Source organism: Dendropsophus ebraccatus, chromosome 7 (genome assembly GCF_027789765.1).
Source record: "Dendropsophus ebraccatus isolate aDenEbr1 chromosome 7, aDenEbr1.pat, whole genome shotgun sequence".
NCBI lineage: Eukaryota > Metazoa > Chordata > Amphibia > Anura > Hylidae > Dendropsophus > Dendropsophus ebraccatus.
Genome location: NC_091460.1, coordinates 94,504,480 through 94,524,201, shown reverse-complemented (window position 1 = coordinate 94,524,201; position 19,722 = coordinate 94,504,480). Strand labels below are relative to the sequence as shown.

The following is a 19,722-nucleotide window of genomic DNA, read 5'->3' as shown; positions in this document are numbered from 1 at the left end:
GTGTTACAGGGCTTAGAAATGTATCAGCAAATTATGAAACTTTCATGAAATTTCCAAAACTGATTTTTTTTAGGCACCAGTTCTTTTTTTAAGTTGATTTAGGAGGCTTGTATATTGTAAACCCCCATAAGTGACCCCATTTTGGAAACTAGACACCTTAAATAATTAATCTAGGGGTATAATGAGCATTTTAACCCTACAGGGGCTGGAGGAAAGTATTCACAATTAGGCCGGAAAAAAATGGAAAATAGAAATTTTCCAATAATATATTTGTTAAGATTAAAGTATCTCATTTTCATAAGTAACATGAGAGAAAATGCACCCCAAATTTTGTAACGCAGGTTCTCCTGAGTACAATGGTACCCCATATGTGGACCTAAACCACTGTATGGGCACACAGGAGGCTCAGAAGGGAAGGAGCGATAAATAGCATTTCCAGTTCAGATTTTGCTAAAGAATTTTCTGAGCGCCAGGTGCGTTTGCAGCTCCCCTGTAGTGTCAGCAGAATAGAACCCCCACAAAAGTCACCCCATTTTGGAAAGTACACCCTTCAAAGAATACATCTTGGGGTGTGTTGACCATTTTGACCCCATAGGTATTAGAGGAAAGTATCCAAAAGAAGACGGTAAAAATGAAAAAATAGAATTTTTCCAATAATATGCTTGTTTAGTTTGAAATTTCTCAATTTCACGAGGAACAGGGGAGAAAACTCACCCCAATATATGTAACGCAGGTTCTCCTGAGTAGAACGGTACCCCATACGTGGATATTAACCACTGTATGGGCACACAACGGGGCTCAGAATGGAAGGAGCGCCAATTAGCATTTTCAGTGCAGATTTTTCTGAAGAAGTTTCTGAGCTCCAGGTTCGTTTGCAGAGCCCCTGTAGCGTCAGCAGAATACCCCCCCCCCCCCCCCCCAAAAAAAAAAAAGTCACCCCATTTAGGAAAGTACACCCCTCAAATAATTCATCTTGGGGTGTGGTGACCATTTTGACCCCACAGGTATTGGAGGAAAGTATTCAAAAGAAGACAGTAAAAATGAAAAAAAAAAATAGAATTTTCCCAATAATATGTTCCTTTAGTTTTAAAATTTCTCAATTTCACGAGGAACAGGGGAAAAAACTCACCCCAATATATGTAACGCAGGTTCACCTGAGTAGAACGGTACCCCATATGTGGGCATAAACCACTGTATGGGAACACAGCAGGCCTCAGAAGGAAGGGAGTGCTAATTAGCATTTTCACTGCATGATTGTTCTGAAGAAGTTTCTGAGCGCCAGGTGCGTTTGCAGAGCCCCTGTAGTGTCAGCAGAATAACCCCCCCCCAAAAGTCACCGCATTTAGGAAAGTACACCCCTCAAAGAATTCATCTTGGGGTGTGGTGACCATTTTGACCCCACAGGTATTGAAGGAAAGTATTCAAAACTAAACAGTAAAAATGAACAAATTTAATTTTTCCAATAACATGTTTGTTTAGTTTGAAATTTCTCAATTTCACGAGGAACAGGGGAGAAAACTCACCCTAATATATGTAACGCAGGTTCTCCTAAATAGAACGGTACCCCATATGTGGGCATAAACCACTGTATGGGCACACAGCAGGCCTCAGAAGGAAGGGAGTGCCAATTAGCATTTTCAGTGCATGATTTTTCTGAAGAAGTTTCTGAGCGCCAGGTGCGTTTGCAGTACCCCTGTAGTGTCAGCAGAATAGAACCCCCTCAAAACTCACCCCATTTTGGAAAGTACACCCCTCAAAGAATTCATCTTGGGGTGTGATGACCATTTTGACCCCACAGGTTTTGGAGGAAAGTATTCAAAACTAAACCGTAAAAATAAAAAAATGTAATTTTTCCAATAACATGTTTGTTTAGTTTGAAATTTCTCAATTTCACGAGGAACAGGGGAGAAAACTCACCCTAATATATGTAACGCAGGTTCTCCTGAGTAGAACGGTACCCCATACGTGGGCATAAACCACTGTATGGGCACACAGCAGGCCTCAGAAGGAAGAGAGCGCCAATTAGCATTTTCAGTGCATGATTTTGCTGAAGAAGTTTCTGAGCGCCAGGTGCGTTTGCAGTACCCCTGTAGTGTCAGCAGAATAGAACCCCCTCAAAACTCACCCCATTTTGGAAAGTACACCCCTCAAAGAATACATCTTGGGGTGTGGTGACCATTTTGACCCCACAGGTATTGGAGGAAAGTATTCAAAACTAAACCGTAAAAATGAAAAAATAGAATTTTTCCAATAATATGTTTGTTTAGTTTGAAATTTCTCAATTTCACGAGGAAAAGGGGAGAAAACTCACCCCAATATATGTAACGCAGGTTCTCCTGAGTAGAAAGGTACCCCATACGTGGGCATAAACCACTGTATGGGCACAGAGCAGGGCTCAGAAGGGAAGGAGTGTCATTTTAGTAACAGGCAATATGTGGGTGTTTACTGGCTATCTGGGGTGGTAATGGACAATCTTGGGGTGTTTACTGGCTATCTGCGGTTGCGAAAGGGAATCTGGTGTGATTATGGGCAATCTGGGGTGGTTACGAGCAATCTGTGCCAATCTGGGTAGGTTATGGGCAATGTGGGGTGGTTACGGGAAATCTGGGGGTGTTTACTGGCTACATGGGGGGGTACGGGCAATCTGGGGGTGTTTACTGGCTATCTGGGGTGGTTACGGGAAATCTGGGGGTGTTTACTGGCTATCTGGGGGTGTTTACTGGCTATATGGGGTGGTGACGTGCAATCTGGTGGTGTTCACTGGCTATCTGGGGTGGTGACGGGCAATCTGGTGGTGTTCACTGGTGATCTGGGGTGGCGACGGGCAATCTGGAGTGGCGACGGGCAATCTGGGGTGGCGACGGGCTGTCTGCGATGGTTACGGGCAATCTGTGGTGGTTACGGGCTGTCTGGGGGGTTACGGGCAATCTGGGGGGATTACGAGCAATCTGGGGGGGTCACGGGCAATCTGGGGTGGTTACAGGTAATATGGGGTGGTTACGGGTAATCTGGAGTGGTTACAGCTTATCCGGGGCGGTTTTTGACTTTGGTGACGGGTAAAAAAGTGCCGGCACCATTTGGAACAAGTGATCAGTGGTATATAGTATATACAGCTGATCGCTTGTACTGGGACCACACCGGGTGGTCCCCGATCATTCCCCTATACTCTCTGCCACCTCCGGTGGTGGAGAGAATGGAGCTTTGATCATTTTTAGGAATCCATCACTGTGAACAGAGTCTGTTCACAGTGATGGCGGCGGCCATCTTGGATCAGATGGCCGCCCAGGGAGGGGAGGGTCAGTGACCAGGTCAGTAGGGTTAATTCTGGGGACAGAGGGGGGAACTGTTTTCATCTCCTCTCACTGTGGATTCACGGTGAGAAGAGATGAAAGCGTTCAGCTGCGCTGGCAATGCCTGTTACCGGTGGCCGCCGTTATACTGGTAATAACGGCGATCGCCGGTGAGGGGACTGGCCGGGACTGACCTCACATTCTACCGTATTTTCTAAAGCAGATTGATAAAAAAATTTTTTTTTTTACAGCGTGTGTCGTGCGGTGTAATTATTGATATAGTTTTATAGATTGGGTCGTTACGGACGTAACGATACCAAATATGTATAGGTTTTGTGTTTTTGATCACTTTTATGTCCCGTTTTATTGTGTATGGGGAATGTAATGCATCTTTATTATTGGGGGGGGGGGGCTGGGGGGGGCTGTGTTGTGTTTGGTGCACACTTTTTTCACTTTTTGTTTACTTTTACACTAGTGTACATTACTGTACACTAGTGTAAAATACTTTGATCACTGATACAATACATTGCAGTACCTGATGTACTGCAATGTATTGTATCATGCCTCATGCTGACAGGCAATAGCCACAGCCACCCCTGTCAGCATGAGGCATCTCCATGGTGACCCTGGGGACCTTCATTAGGACCCCGGCATCACCATGGAGACATCGCAGGATCGGGCATCGCGATCGCGTAAGTGACCCGCGGCGCCGTCTGGGAACCACCGGGACCAGTTAGATGCCGCTGTCATGGTTTGACAGCGGCATTTAACTGGTTAAGGGAAGAAACAGAGTGCTGCACCTCACACCTATGGCTGATACTAGTGCCGCTAGGCTAAAAAAAAAACACATCAGAATTTTGTGTATGAATTGATCAAGCCATACTGCCCCATGTACCTCGTGCCGGTATCTGATACACATGGGTCCCTACACTAAGTCCACACCGTGCCAGTCAGTGGCCACCAACCCCGCAGGCGTGCACAGCCAGGGAACGGGGGCCATGGGACGGCCCTGCGACCCCCATGCCACAGGACCAGACCCAAAAACACCACACCAGAACCCGGCCAGCACCGCCGGCGGAGAAGGTCGCCCCCAAGCAGCACAAGTCTGGATAAGGTATTACACTCACCATAGCTGCAGCAAACAGAATGGGAAAAAACAGGAGGGATTAAAACCATGTGCACTCAGGTGTCTCCTGCTAATTGCGGTCATGTGGGTCTCACCAGGAGGAGTGCAATACACGGAGAAAAGAGAGAAACAAAATGCGGTTCAGGGAAGAAACGGAGTGCTGCACCTCACACCTATGGCTGATACTAGTGCCGCTAAGCTAAATAAAAAACACATCAGAATTTTGTGTATGAATTGATCAAGCCATACTGCCCCATGTACCTCGTGCCGGTATCTGATACACATGGGTCCCTACACTAAGTCCACACCGTGCCAGTCAGTGGCCACCAACCCCGCAGGCGTGCACAGCCAGGGAACGGGGGCCATGGGACGGCCCTGCGACCCCCATGCCACAGGACCAGACCCAAAAACACCACACCAGAACCCGACCAGCACCGCCGGCGGAGAAGGTCGCCCCCAAGCAGCACAAGTCTGGATAAGGTATTACACTCACCATAGCTGCAGCAAACAGAATGGGAAAAAACAGGAGGGATTAAAACCATGTGCACTCAGGTGTCTCCTGCTAATTGCGGTCATGTGGGACATTGGGGTTGCAGGGCCGTTCCATGGCCTCCCTTCCCTGCACGTGCACGCTTTGGGGGGTTGGCGGTCACTGACCGACACGGTGTGGAGTTAGCGTAGGGACCCGTGTGGACCAGAGGACCTGCGCGGTGGTACACGGGGCAATATGGCTTAATCAATTCATATACAGACACTCTGGTGTTGATTTTTAATATAGGCCTAGCGGCATTAGTATCAGCCATAGATGGGATGTGCAGCGGTTCCATTCTCTCCAGTTCGTGTTTTACAGTTCTCCCTCTCTGAACAGCTAGCACTCCTTTATAAGACCCACATGACCAAAATTAGCAGGATATGCCTGTGCTCACATGTCTGGACCCTATGTCTTCCCCATTCTGTGAGAGCAGCAATGGTAAGTGTAATACCATATCCATACTTGTGTCGTTTGGGGGCAGCCTTCCCCGCCGGTGGTGCTGGCTGGGGTTTGGTGGGGCTTTTTGGGTCTGGTCCTGTGACATTGGGGTTGCAGGGCCGTTCCATGGCCTCCCTTCCCTGCACGTGCACGCTTTGCGGGGTTGGCGGTCGCTGACCGACACAGTGTGGAGTTAGCGTAGGGACCCGTGTGGACCAGAGGACCTGCGCGGTGGTACACGGGGCAATATGGCTTGATCAATTCATATACAGACACTCTGGTATTGATTTTTAATATAGGCCTAGCGGCATTAGTATCAGCCATAGATGGGATGTGCAGCGGTTCCATTCTCTCCAGTTCGTGTTTTACAGTTCTCCCTCTCTGAACAGCTAGCACTCCTTTATAAGACCCACATGACCAAAATTAGCAGGATATGCCTGTGCTCACATGTCTGGACCCTATGTCTTCCCCATTCTGTGAGAGCAGCAATGGTAAGTGTAATACCATATCCATACTTGTGTCGTTTGGGGGCAGCCTTCCCCGCCGGTGGTGCTGGCTGGGGTTTGGTGGGGCTTTTTGGGTCTGGTCCTGTGACATTGGGGTTGCAGGGCCGTTCCATGGCCTCCCTTCCCTGCACGTGCACGCCTTGCGGGGTTGGCGGTCGCTGACCGACACGGTGTGGAGTTAGCGTAGGGACCTGTGTGGACCAGAGGACCTGCGCGGTGGTACACGGGGCAATATGGCTTGATCAATTCATATACAGACACTCTGGTGTTGATTTTTAATATAGGCCTAGCGGCATTAGTATCAGCCATAGATGGGATGTGCAGCGGTTCCATTCTCTCCAGTTCGTATTTAACTGGTTAAACTGCCGTTAAAAGGCGTACGCACCGGAATAAAGCCCATTAGTGGCCGCCGTGAATATGCGTGCGGCAGTCACTAAGGGGTTAATATTGCCACATTTGTTGCAGGCATCCAGATAAATTCCAGGCCTTTGTTAGGATGCCTATAGAGGCTTTTGACCGGCTCCTCGACCTTTTGAGCCCACATCTCCAGAGACAGGACAACCACCTGTGGAAATTCATCCCTCCTGTCCCCCGTCTGCTCATAACGTTGAGGTGAGGACCCTTTTTAGTAAAACTTTGGCCTCAGAAAAGTAAGCTCAATGTTGTAATAAAAATAATTATTTTTCTTTCTTCTTTTCCAGATTCTTGGCGACAGGGGAGAGTTATGCATCGTTGCACCTCCAATTCCAGGTTGGTAAGTCTACCATCTCTGGAATTGTGAGGTGCACGTGCGGCGTGATCTGGGAGCATTTGCAGCCCATCGTGATGCCCAGTCCGACCCGGGAGATTTGGTTGCGGTCAGCAGCAGGCTTTCAGTCTGTGGCCAATTTCCACAACTGTATAGGGGCGGTCGATGGTAAGCACATACGTGTGCAGCAACCACCGCGATCAGGATCACTGTATTACAATTATAAGAAATTTTTTTCTGTGGTCCTGATCGCGGTTGTTGATGGCACGTATCGTTTCCTTGTCATCGACTCCTATGGCAGTACTAGGGACTCCCGGGCACTAGTGAGATCAGAGTTTGGGAGGCGAATACTGTTAGATCACGTGACTCTCCCTCCTCCCTCTCCTCTTCCGGGTACCACGCATCCCACTCCATTCGTCATGGTAGGGGATCAAGCCTTTCCTTTAATAACCAACCTACTGCGCCCCTACCCACGGAGAGGGCTGGATGAACGGGGGAGAGTCTTTAACCAGAGGCTGAGCGGGGCACGTAACTTCGTGGAGTGCGCCTTCGGGATCATGAGTAGTCAGTGGAGGGTCTTTACCACTGCCCTGCAGTTGAACTTGGCCACAGTTGACATGGTCATTAAAGCTGCCTGTGTTCTCCACAACTACCTTCGGGACTATGCCCCCCCAAGATGTGGACGTGGAGACACTGGCAGCTTTTTAGTGCCCATGTCAACTTTGGCCAAGGTAGACAACCCAACCGCGGGATAGTGGTGAGGAACCTCTTTGCTGACTACTTCATGACTCCTGAAGGCGTCGTGCCCAGGCCCCTTTCACAGCCTCCGTTATGAGCCATGACCACAAGACTGATGAATTTCAGTCACCTGTGTGTGTCACCTGTCTCTGGGATGTGTCAGCTCTTTTTTTTTTTTTTTTTTTCTTTTAGTTATATATATATATATTTTTTTTGTTTATTTTTTTTTTTTTTCAAATATATTTGTTTTTGGGCCTTGTTGCCTTACAATATATTTGTAAGGCCACAGGACATCTCACTTAAGCCATCACCATTAACACACCACATACATCCCTACAGCCATGACCCAGGTGTGTCCAGGGGCGGTCTTGGCATTTCTGGGGCCCCAAGCAAAGTCATGTCTGGGGCCCCCCCATGCCCCCCCCTCCTCGACATGCGCTGCCCCCCCCCCCCCCCCCCCCAGTAGTCCTCTTATAACCCTCCTACCACCATACAGAGATTACATATCACCTCAAAACTGCTCTGAACAAAACAGGAAGATATTACCAATGATGCCATAACATAATACTGCCACACCATGATCCCTATCACTACAGACCCTATAACAGAGTGCAGTTACATCCAGTGACTTACAGGAGGCGTCTTCTCTGATCAGCGTCTTTTACTTTTTTTTCTTTCTCTCTCCATCCAGCGTGAGCCACCTTGAAGTCTTCTCCTGGCTGTGAATCTTCCCTCCAGAATCTGTCAGAGAAATATTTTAGGCTCCAACACATACAGTAGTTAGGTCCCCTGTACCCCTATATAGTAGTTACGCCCCTCTGTTCCCCCACAGATTAACCTCTTAAGGACATAGGACGTACCGGTACGTCCTATGTCCTCACTTGCACTTCAAAGCGGGGCCGCGCGGCGGCCCCGCTTTGAAGTGCCGCGATCCCGGGTGCCGCGTGTAGCCCGGGACCGCCGCTATTAGCGGGCACGGTCTGATCGCCGTGCCCGCTAATTAGCTAATCGGAGGCAGCTGTCAAAGTTGACAGCTGCCTCCGATTACCGGAGGCAACGTTTCCCTGGTGTCTAGTGGGGGAGATCGCTCCTCCGGGACCTTGTCCCGGAGGAGCGATCTCCGTTACTGATGCCGGCCGGGGACGCGTCCAAGATGGCGCCGTCCCCGGCTCGGCACTCGTTTACTTCCGGCTGCAGCAGCCGAAAGCAAACGAGTGCCGATCTCATGGATCTCTGCAGCATATCTATGCTGCAGAGATCTCAATGAGAGATCCAAGTGTATATACTAGAAGTCCCCCATGGGGGCTTCTAGTATATGTGTAAAAAAAAAAAAAAAAAGTGTTGTTAATAGTAAAAAGCCCCCTCCCCTAATAAAAGTCTGAATCCCCCCCCTTTTCCCAGGTTTTAAATAAAAGTAAACAAATAAATAAATAAATAAACATGTTTGCTATCGCCGCGTGCGTAATCGCCCGAACTATTAATTAATCACATTCCTGATCTCGTACGGTAAACGGCGTCAGCGCAAAAAAATCCCAAAGTGCAAAATTGCGCATTTTTGGTCGCATCAAATCCAGAAAAAATGTAATAAAAAGCGATCAAAAAGACGTATATGGGCAATCAAGGTACCGATAGAAAGATCAAACCATGGCGCAAAAAATGACACCTCGCACAGCCCCATAGACCAAAGGATAAAAGCGCTATAAGCCTGGGAATGGAGCGATTTTAAGGAACGTATATTGGTTAACAACGGTTTGAATTTTTTACAGGCCATCAGATACAATATAAGTTATACATGTTATATATCGTTTTAATCGTAACGACTTGAGGAACATGCATAACAAGTCAGTTTTACCCCAGGGTGAATGGCGTAAAAACACATTTCCCCCAAATAAAAGAAATGCGTTTTTTTTTTCAATTTCACCACACTTCGAATTTTTTTCTGGTTTCGCAGTGTACTTTATGCAAAAATTCAGCCTGTAATTGCAAAGTACAATTAGTGACGCAAAAAATAAGGGGTCATGTGGGTTTCTAGGTGGAAAAATGCAAGTGCTATGACCTTTTAAACACAAGGAGGAAAAACCGAAAACGTAAAAACGAAAATGGGCCATGTCCTTAAAGGGTTAAAGGTGTCCCTGTGCTCCCACTTAATAATTAGGTATGTTCTGTGCCCCAGTATAGTAGTGAGGCATATAGGCACTTCTGTGCAGTCCCAATGTAATTAAGACCGCTGTGTGCTGCCCCCAGTTATATAGACCCCTTGTGCGCTGCCGACAGTAGTAAATACCACTTGTGTGCTGCCCCCAGTAGTATATACCTCTTGTGTGCTGTCCCCAGTGGTATATAGACCCCCCTGTGTGCTCCCGCAGTTATATATAGACCTGTGTGATCACCCAGTTATACATAGCCCCCCTGTGTGCTCCCCCAGTATACTATATAGACCCCCTGTGTGCTGCTCCCAGTCGTATGTACCCCGTGTGCTCCCCCAGTTGTATATACCCCCGTGTGCTGCCCCCAGTTGTATATACCCCCCGTGTGCTGCCCCCAGTTGTATATACCCCCCGTGTGCTGCCCCCAGTTTTATATACCCCCTGTGTGCTCCCCCACTTGTATATAGCCCCCCTGTGAGCTCCCCCCTTATATAGCCCCCCTGTGAGCTCCCCCACTTGTATATAGCCCCCTGTGAGCTGCAGACTCTCATCATAGAACCTGCTAGCAGCAGCCATCTTCCTTCAGTGTAGTGCATCATGGCTGAGGGACACTCAGTTCAGGGAAGCATGGACCCCAGTCTGCAGTCCAGTGATAAGGACAAACGCTCTGTTAAGCCTACATGGAAGGTTAGAGAGAACCTTGAAAGCCTGCAGCATGAACTTGCATCAGACATTATGAATCTGTGGAAAACTTTACAGGCACATGTCTCCACCATGTGCTTGCTTGAATATGTATTACCACTAGAGGGAGCCCTAGAGCAGCTGTCCACTATGCATGAGCAATACAAACTGAAATGTGAAGAATACCATTGCATTCTGAAAAGAATCAATACTCAGGACAGTCTAGAAGAATTGCAAAACTTCCAACATCTTAATGTTGAACGAGACGGCTTAATATATGAAACTAAGTCTAAAATAAAAGCAAGAATTATGCAACTTCATGAAACAACATCTTGTATTTCTGAGTCTACAAGACGCTCAAAACGCACGTCTAGGTCACGAACTTCAAAATATTCCACACTAAGTGAGCAGCTTATAAAGGCGCGTGCAGAAGCTGAAGCGACTAAGATTCAGGCCACTTTTGCGCAAAAGAGAGCAGAATTAGAAGCAGCTGCAGCGCAGAAGAAAGCTGAAATGGAAGCAGATGCAGCGCAGATGAAGGCGCAAATGGAAGCAGATGCAGCGCAGAAGAAGGCGCAAATGGAAGCAGATGCAGCGCAGAAGAAAGCAGCCAAAGAAACAGATACCGCAAGAAGAAAGGCAGAAATAGAAGCTCTGCAGAAACAATGTGAGCACGCTACAGCCATGGCAAGGTTGAAGGTCCTAAAACGAGCAGCCAGTGGGAGTGAAAGAGACAGTGTTGCCTTGAGCGGAATGGATGCAGAGGATCCTCTCAAACGTACTAGAGACTATGTGTTAAGCCAAAACAGTGAACCCCAGATTGCTACTACTGTTCCTGACAGTGCAGATATTTCTTCACAGCAACAACACATTATTCCTTCTGCAATACCCCAAAATCAAGATCAGTACAACACTCTGCCTGTTCATCATCCTGATACTTCACTCTGCATAATTAACCATGGCCCTACACCTCTGCAAGCTCATCACAGAAGTACACAGGTGCAAGCCAAGATGCCAAACCCTAACAATGGCCTAGCATGTTACCAAGCCACAGCTAAGCCTATGGATAGCAAGCCACCTCCTGGGCTAAATGCCTATGCAGCCTCATTTACGCCTGTGTTTCTCAGCCAGAACTCTGGAAACAATGTGGCCAGCACTACTCAGCCAGCATTTCCTTGTCCAAGCTCAGAGCGTACAGACATGTCAGAGTTTGCAAGATACATGTTACGCCGTGAACTTACTAAGACCGGACTTACAAGGTTTGATGACCAGCCTGAGAACTACAGAGGCTGGAAATGTGCCTTCAGAACTGCAATTGGTGACCTTGGCATCACCGCTGCTGAAGAGCTAGATTTACTCATCCGGTGGCTTGGCCCACAGTCCACAGAACGTATTAAGAGACTCAGATCTGTCCACATTGGTAATCCAGCAGCAGGACTCACAGCTGCCTGGGAGAGACTAGAGCGTACCTATGGTAGTCCTGAAGCAATTGAGAGTGCTCTCTTCAAACGGTTGCAAGGTTTCCCAAAGATATCTGGTAAGGACAACCAGAAATTCCAAGAGCTTAGTGACCTACTTTCAGAGCTTCAACTAGCCAAGACAGACACTCACCTACCTGGTCTCAGCTACCTGGATACTGCTCGTGGGGTAAACCAAATAGTTGCCAAACTGCCATATGGCTTTCAAGAAAAATGGACTACAGTTGGTTCAAGATACAAAAGAGAGAATCAAGTCTCCTTTCCTCCATTTGACTACTTCTGTGAGTTTATCAGCAACATTGAACAAAGAATGACCCAAGCTTTTCCTATAGTGAGTCCAGTGGCCCTGGTTCACCTCCTTCTAAATATGACAGCCCACGCTCCGAGTACAGAAAACACAGAGGTCCAGTGTCTGTAAAAAAGACTGATGTTCTTCCCACTACCTCATCAGCTTCTGAGGAGCCCAGCTATAAGAACAACCAAGGTGAAAAGATTGAGAACCCCAATCGCCAATGTCCTATTCATAAGAAGCCGCATCCTCTCAAGAAGTGTATTGGCTTCAGAAGGAAACCACTCCAAGAACGCAAGGAACTGCTAAAGAAGTTTGGAGTATGCTTCAGATGTTGTGCTTCCACTGAACATGTTGCTAAGGACTGTAAAACTGCCATAAAGTGCATAGAATGTGACAGTGAGAACCACGTACAAGCTCTTCACCCATCTCAGTCCAGCCCTACACCACCTACAGATTTCCCTCCTCTAGCAAAGCATGGCGGGGAGAACACAGATCAAGCAGCAAAGCCTACCACAGTATCTTCTTCATGTACAGAAGTCTGCGGAGAAGACCTTTGTGACAAGTCCTGCGCAAGGATATGCCTAGTCAACGTGTACCCCAAGGGTCAGCCAGAAAAGACTGTAAAGGTGTACGCCATCTTGGACGACCAGAGCAACCGATCACTTGCAAGGTCAGAACTTTTTGATCTGTTTAACCTAAAGGGAGATGCTTACCCATATACCCTGGGCACTTGTAGTGGCATTACAGAGGTTTCAGGGAGAAGAGCCAGTGGACTTGTAGTAGCTTCTCTAAATGGAAATCTAGAGGTACCTTTGCCTACAGTTGTTGAATGCAACCAGATACCATCTAACAGAGAGGAGATCCCTACACCAGAAGCTGCTCTCCATCATCCTCATCTAAGGACCATAGCCAGTGAAATACCAGCTCTGGATAATAATGCAGAGATCCTACTTTTGCTGGGAAAGGACATTCTCAGAGTGCACAAAATACGTCAGCAAATTAATGGACCGCATGATGCACCATTTGCCCAGCGCCTTGACTTAGGCTGGGTTATTATAGGCAACGTCTGCATTGACCGTATGAAATGGCCTACCAAGATATCCTCATTTAAGACTCATATATTGCCAAATGGTCGCAGCACTTATTTTCAGCCATGCCCACATCACTACCTGGTGAAAGAAAAGATGAGTAACTGTAAGGGGCAGCATGACCAGCAAGATGACATGAACATTTGCCTTCCATGGGATGATAACCTTGGGTCTACAGTGTTCAACATCACAAGTGATGACAACAAGTTGGCACCTGCTAGAGAAGATAAAGAATTTCTCAAAGTAATGGATAAGGAATTCACTCAAAATGATTCCAACAGCTGGGTAGCACCTTTACCCTTCCGTACTCCAAGAACAAAGCTACCAAACAATCTGCAGCAAGCAGCTTCAAGATTTTCCTCTTTAAAGCGCACCTTAAAGAGAAGGCCAGAGATGGAAAAACACTTTGTAGACTTCATGCAGAAGGTGCTTGACAGAGACCATGCAGAACCTGCACCGCCACTAAAGGAAGGAGAAGAATGCTGGTACCTACCATCCTTTGGTGTGTATCACCCTCGGAAACCTGACCAGATCAGAGTGGTGTTTGATTCTAGTGCACAGTTTGAAGGCGTTTCTCTCAACAATATGCTCCTCACTGGTCCTAACCTCAACAACAGTCTTTTAGGGGTCCTAATGCGCTTCAGACAAGAACCTGTTGCAGTAATGGACGACATTCAACAGATGTTTCATTGTTTCATTGTTAAAGAAGACAACAGAAACTATCTTCGGTTTTTATGGCACAAGGACAACAACGTCAACAAGGAAGTCATAGATTATCGAATGAAGGTGCATGTCTTCGGCAACAGCCCATCTCCTGCTGTAGCAACCTACGGACTGAGAAGGACAGCCCAACAAGGTGAGAAGGAGTATGGTTCTGATGCTCGTCGGTTTGTTGAGAGGAATTTCTATGTTGATGATGGACTTAAATCTTTACCAACAAGTGAAGAGGCAGTTGATCTTCTTACCAGAACACAAGAGATGCTGTCTGCAGGGAATCTCAGACTTCACAAGATCATCTCCAATAGCCATGAGGTAATCAAAGCCTTTCCCTCAGATGATCATGCCATCAACTTGAGAAACCTTGATCTCAGTTCTGACGCTCCTCCTGTGCGCAGCCTAGGGTTGCTGTGGAACATTGAACAAGATACTTTTACTTTCCAAGTGTCTCCTTGCGACAAACCTTTCACCAAGCGAGGAGTTTTATCTGTTGTGAACAGTATTTATGATCCTCTTGGGTTCATTGCGCCCATCACCATCCAAGGCAAGATACTACTAAGACAGCTTACCACTGAAAATGCGGACTGGGACTCTCAGCTACCTATTGAGAAACAACAAAGGTGGGAAAAATGGAAAAGGTCTCTGGAGGTATTAGAGCAACTCCAAGTTCCACGTTGTTATGCCCTCAGCTCCCTTTCAGCGGCCATCAGAAGGGAAGTCCACATCTTCTCTGATGCATCAGTGGAAGCCATAGCTGCAGTGGCCTATCTTAGGATTACAGGAGTCAGAAATGAGACACATTGCGGATTTGTCTTAGGTAAGGCAAAACTAACTCCAAAACCTGCACACTCTATACCAAGACTTGAGCTTTGTGCTGCCGTGCTAGCAGTTGAAATTGCTGAGGTAATAAGAGATGAAATAGACATTGCAATCGATTCATTTACATTTTACACTGATAGCAAAGTCGTGCTCGGTTATATACATAACCAGACCAAACAGTTTTACATGTATGTCAGCAACCGAGTAGAACGCATTAGAAGTTTCTCTACTCCTGAACAGTGGCAGTATATCTCCACAGAACTTAATCCTGCTGATCGAGGAACAAGACCTGCACCCATTGCACATCTTTTAGATTACATGTGGTTATCTCCTCCAAAGTTTCTGTGTGAGGAACCTTGTCTGACTCCGTCCAATGAAGTCTTTGAGCTAGTTGATCCTGATGCTGATAAGGAAATCAGGCACACAGCCTCCACGCTGTACACCTCTGTAACTTCAAAGGTCAAGCTGAAGTCACATCGCTTTGAGCATTTCTCAACTTGGTCATCCATTGTGCGAGCTATTGCCAGATTGATTCACATCTCTCGCTGCTTTGCTAAGGACACATCATCAAAGTGTCATGGGTGGCATATGTGTATGGAACACCCTACAGCTACAGACCTTGAACATGCTGAACAAGTCATCTTCCGTTGTGTTCAACAAGAAGTGTATCGTCAAGAGATAGACATTATCTCAAAAAACATCAGTTTGTCCAAGAGTAGTGCACTCTACAAACTTAATCCAGTGCTTGATCACCACCAGCTGCTGAGAGTGGGCGGCCGGATAGAGAAATCTGACCTGTGTAACAAGGAACAAAATCCTGTCATCGTACCAGGTGGACATTATATTGCTACGCTGCTGATTAGACACCATCATGAGCGAGTACAGCACCAAGGCAGACAGTTTACTGAAGGTGCCATCAGGTCAGCCGGTTTCTGGATTGTGGGCATGAAGAGATGCATTTCCTCTGTACTTCACAAATGTGTTAAGTGTCACAAGTTAAGAGGAAGACAGCAACAGCAGCAAATGGCTAACCTACCAGCAGACCGTCTAAGTACTGATCCGCCTTTTACTTATGTCGGGGTCGATGTCTTTGGCCCATGGTCAGTAGTTACTCGTAGAACCCGTGGTGGAGCTGCAAACAGCAAACGATGGGCAGTTCTGTTTACCTGTCTCAGCATTCGAGCAGTATACCTTGAAGTAATTGAATGCATGGATGCCTCTTGCTTCATCAACGCCCTTCGTAGATTCTTCTCCATTCGTGGACCTGTCAAACAGTTGAGGTCCGACTGCGGCACAAACTTCGTGGGAGCCTGCAAGGAACTACAACTTGACAACTTCTTAACTAACAATGGGTGTACTTGGGTGTTTAACCCTCCACATTCATCCCACATGGGAGGATCCTGGGAACGCATGATTGGTATTGCCCACAGAATACTTGACTCAATGCTAATGGACAACAAGTCTCCCTTGCTTACTCATGAGACATTGGTCACTTTCCTTGCTATCTGCTATAATCAACGCAAGGCCTTTAGTTCCAGTTTCCTCAGACCCTGATTCTCCAATCATCCTTACTCCAGCAACACTTCTTACCCAGAAGATTGGAACTTCTGATATTCCTCCAGGCACCATTGACCACAGTGACATCTACAGACGCCAATGGAAACAGGTTCAACATCTGTCTAATGTGTTTTGGTATCGGTGGAAGAGTGAGTATCTTCACATGCTCCAAAGCCGTCACAAATGGCAGACTTCAAAACCTAACCTCCAGGAAGGCTACCTTGTTCTTTTGAAGGATAAAGAAGCCCATCGTAATGAATGGCCCATGGGTCTCATCACAAAGGTCATCCCCAGCGACGATGGAAAGACTCGTAAAGTGGAAGTCAAGGTAACAAAGGGAGGTTCAGCAAGGCTTTTCTTCCGTCCAATTCATGAACTAGTGCTCCTTCTACCAAAAGAAGAAGTTACATGAGTGACTTGGACACCCACACAGCTTATGGCGGGGAGCATACCACCATGGACTATGGCTGTGTCATCACTGATAACCTCCTCCTGTGGATTACAGTGTGGGTTGGTGGAAGTGTTTGCAGTCCGCGGCTTCCCCAATCCGAAGATGGGTTTATTTGAAGTTTCTTCGGGATTACAAATCTTCAACTTCAAGATTTGGACATATTGTTTATTGTTTGCACGTTGTTTTTCTCTCTTGTTTTACAGGTTTCAAGAACAACCTTGGACTTTCAGGACATTTTTCCGATTTGGAATATATTGTGAAATCTAAAGATTTCAGACGGGGAGTGTCATGTCCCAAGACTGGTTTCTATTCATTGACATGTATATGTGTTATTCTGCTTTGCTTTTTGACCCTCCTGTCTTCCTGTCCTCTAGCTGCAGTGTTGTAGCTCCTCCCCTCTCCCTCATGTTAGCAGCCATTTTCATGTTAAGACAGTGCATGTACCTGTATGTTCCTGCTACCCCTGGCATATTATATCCTTTTCACCCCGTTGTACCAGCATTTCTACAGGGTTTCTGAACCAAATAAAGCTGGAATCTTCCTACATGCCTCTACAATGGAGTTGACGCTATCTGACAATATGTGACTTGGTGTGAGTACTGGTTGAAGCACAGATATAAGACTATCTATAACCCCACCTGCTCATAGCCAGGTTGTTGAGTCAGAATACCCCCTGTGAGCTCCCCCACTTGTATATAGCCCCCTGTGAGCTCCCCCACTTGTATATAGCCCCCTGTGAGCTCCCCCACTTGTATATAGCCCCCTGTGAGCTCCCCCACTTGTATATAGCCCCCTGTGAGCTCCCCCACTTGTATATAGCCCCCTGTGTGCTCCCGTTTATATAGCCCCCCTGTGCGCTCCACCCGTTTATATAGCCCCCCTGTGCGCTCCCCCGCTTATATAGACCCCCGTTTATATAGCCCCCCTGTGCGCTCCCCCCGTTTATATAGCCCCCTATGCACTCCCCCCGTTTATATAGCCCCCCTGTGCGCTCCCCCGTTTATATAGCCCCCCTGTGCGCTTCCACCGTTTATATAGCCCCCCTGTGCGCTCCCCCCCGTTTATATAGCCCCCCTGTGCGCTCCCCCCGTTTATATAGCCCCCCTGTGCGCTCCCCCCCGTTTATATAGCCCCCCTGTGCACTCCTCCCCTTTTATATAGGCCCCCACTGTGTGCTCTACCTCCTATATAGTATATAACACACAAAAAAAAAAAAAACATTTTTACTCACCTGGGACCGGCATCTCCTCTTCTCTTCTCGTCTCTTCTCTTCCCTCTTGTGGCCGCGGGAAGTGTTTCCCCTGCGGTCACATAAGGCCGCTCTCCCATTGTCATGGCACCGGCGCTCCAGTGACGCCTCGAGCGCCGGCACCAGAGACACAGAGCAGCCTCTTGTGACCGCAGAGAAAACACTTCCTGTGGCCACAAGAGTGACTGACAGGGAGGGAGCCAATGGCTCCTGCCCTGTCAGTACCGCTGCTGCCTGTAACTATGTGCGCTCGTTATGAGCGCACATAGTTAGCCGCAGCGGTCTTGGGCACCAGAGCGGGGCCCCCCTGGATGTCGGGGGCCCCACGCAATTGCATGGGATGCGTGGTGCCCAAGACCGCAACTGGATGCGTCACGTGGATGGAGGGATGGATGTGGGCTAGTTATGTAGCTGCTTATGTGTAACTTTAACAATTATCCACGGTGAAAACAACTTCACAGCTGCTGTATGTCATGCTGGAGATTTTGTTATACAATCTCTGAGTGACACATTGCTCTCAGTTGAAATTTGTGTGTCCACATCTCAAATCTTTAGAATCAAAATAATAGAGACCATCCAAACTCTCTCTTGCTCTGCCCACTTCCTGTCTCGGCCACAGATGTCAGCAGAGAGCACTGTCAGACTTTAACACATACCAAAAAAAAAGTTACACATATTCTTATGCTAACAATGTATTTATTATTATTTTTTTTATATTTTTTTTTTTTTTGGGGGGGGGGTGTTTTTACCTCGCAACCCTAAAAAAATACATAGTGTTACATTTATCCACCCCAAAAAATTAAATGATTAAAAATAGTCAAACACTGATATATCTCAAACTATCTTTATTACATGGTCAAATGAATCAACAGCACAGGATAGTGGTTGAGGGGGGGTGGGGCAGAGGGTGTGTGACCACTAATCACGATCATTTATGGCAACCTTTGAAGATCTTGTCACAACGTGACAGGAGGTGAAACAGTGTGCAGATGCTGGAGTGTTCGCATTATGTCAACTCCACATCTGTGTCAGAGCAGCTGCCCACAGCCAGCCTGACTGCAGGCTGCCAACACACCCAGAAAAAGGACAGCCACATCCCCCCAAGCTCTTTCTTGCATCCATGGCCAATGGGATGGCAGACATAGTAAGAGTCTAGGGTTGATGTGGGCCGGGGTCCAGGGCCGATTCTAGCTTTTCTGCTGCCTGAGACAATTCTCGATTTAAATCTCGATTTTCTATTTTTATGTTAAATAAGCAGAAAAAATACACCAAGACACAGATGAAGCAGTACTAGCAGCTGTACTTGAATGAACTGAAAAATTGCATTTCAGCATTATATCCCTGTTCCCCCACATTCCCCCTACAAGATTATCATGCCCCCTGCCCTCCTCACATTCCCTGTAATATTACCATGTGCATTGTGCCCCTCACATTCCCCATACAAGAACTCCGGCACTCCCAGGTCCCCCCATTCAACATGATTAATGGCTCAGCTGAGTATCCTATCCTGTGACCTGACAGCAGTCTAAACTGCAGGGACCTCAGAGCAATAGTCAGGGAGAGAAGATCCAGGACAGGCACAGTGCAGCATCGCAGTGTGTATGGGACAGCACTATAGATAACAGTGTGCGCCATGCGGTGACCAGATTTTTTAACAGTTTGAGCCACTATAGGCCCCCTGAGAGCTTCAAAACAAACAACAATCTGACACTGCTGACCTCTGACCTCAGGAGCCGGAGAAGAGCCATAAAACGGGCTGCTCTCTTTACTCTTTCAGTACTGCAGAATGTAGAGTATTATTGTGCATCACTTACATTCTGTATTGTTGTACCGTGTTAGCCATATAAATCAGTAGAATAGAGAAG

The 19,722-nt window shown here is 47.2% G+C and overlaps 1 protein-coding gene across 3 annotated transcripts in view; it reads left to right on the top strand.

Annotated features, from left to right (window-relative positions):
• LOC138796906 (uncharacterized) overlaps positions 1-19,722 on the top strand; it is a 48,503-nt gene that overhangs the window by 12,602 nt on the left and 16,179 nt on the right. Inside the window, exons 3-4 of one of the 3 annotated variants that reach the window (XM_069976638.1) lie at positions 6,358-6,504; positions 6,594-7,526. The exons of 1 other annotated variant lie outside the window; for it this stretch is intronic. In XM_069976638.1, coding sequence (XP_069832739.1) covers positions 6,389-6,504; positions 6,594-7,395 — 918 coding nt within the window. In that variant the 5' untranslated portion in view covers positions 6,358-6,388 and the 3' untranslated portion in view covers positions 7,396-7,526. Of the gene's footprint in view, positions 1-6,357; positions 6,505-6,593; positions 7,527-8,069; positions 8,201-19,722 lie in introns of those variants that run through there. One more of the 3 variants, XR_011363847.1, reaches the window with a different exon arrangement.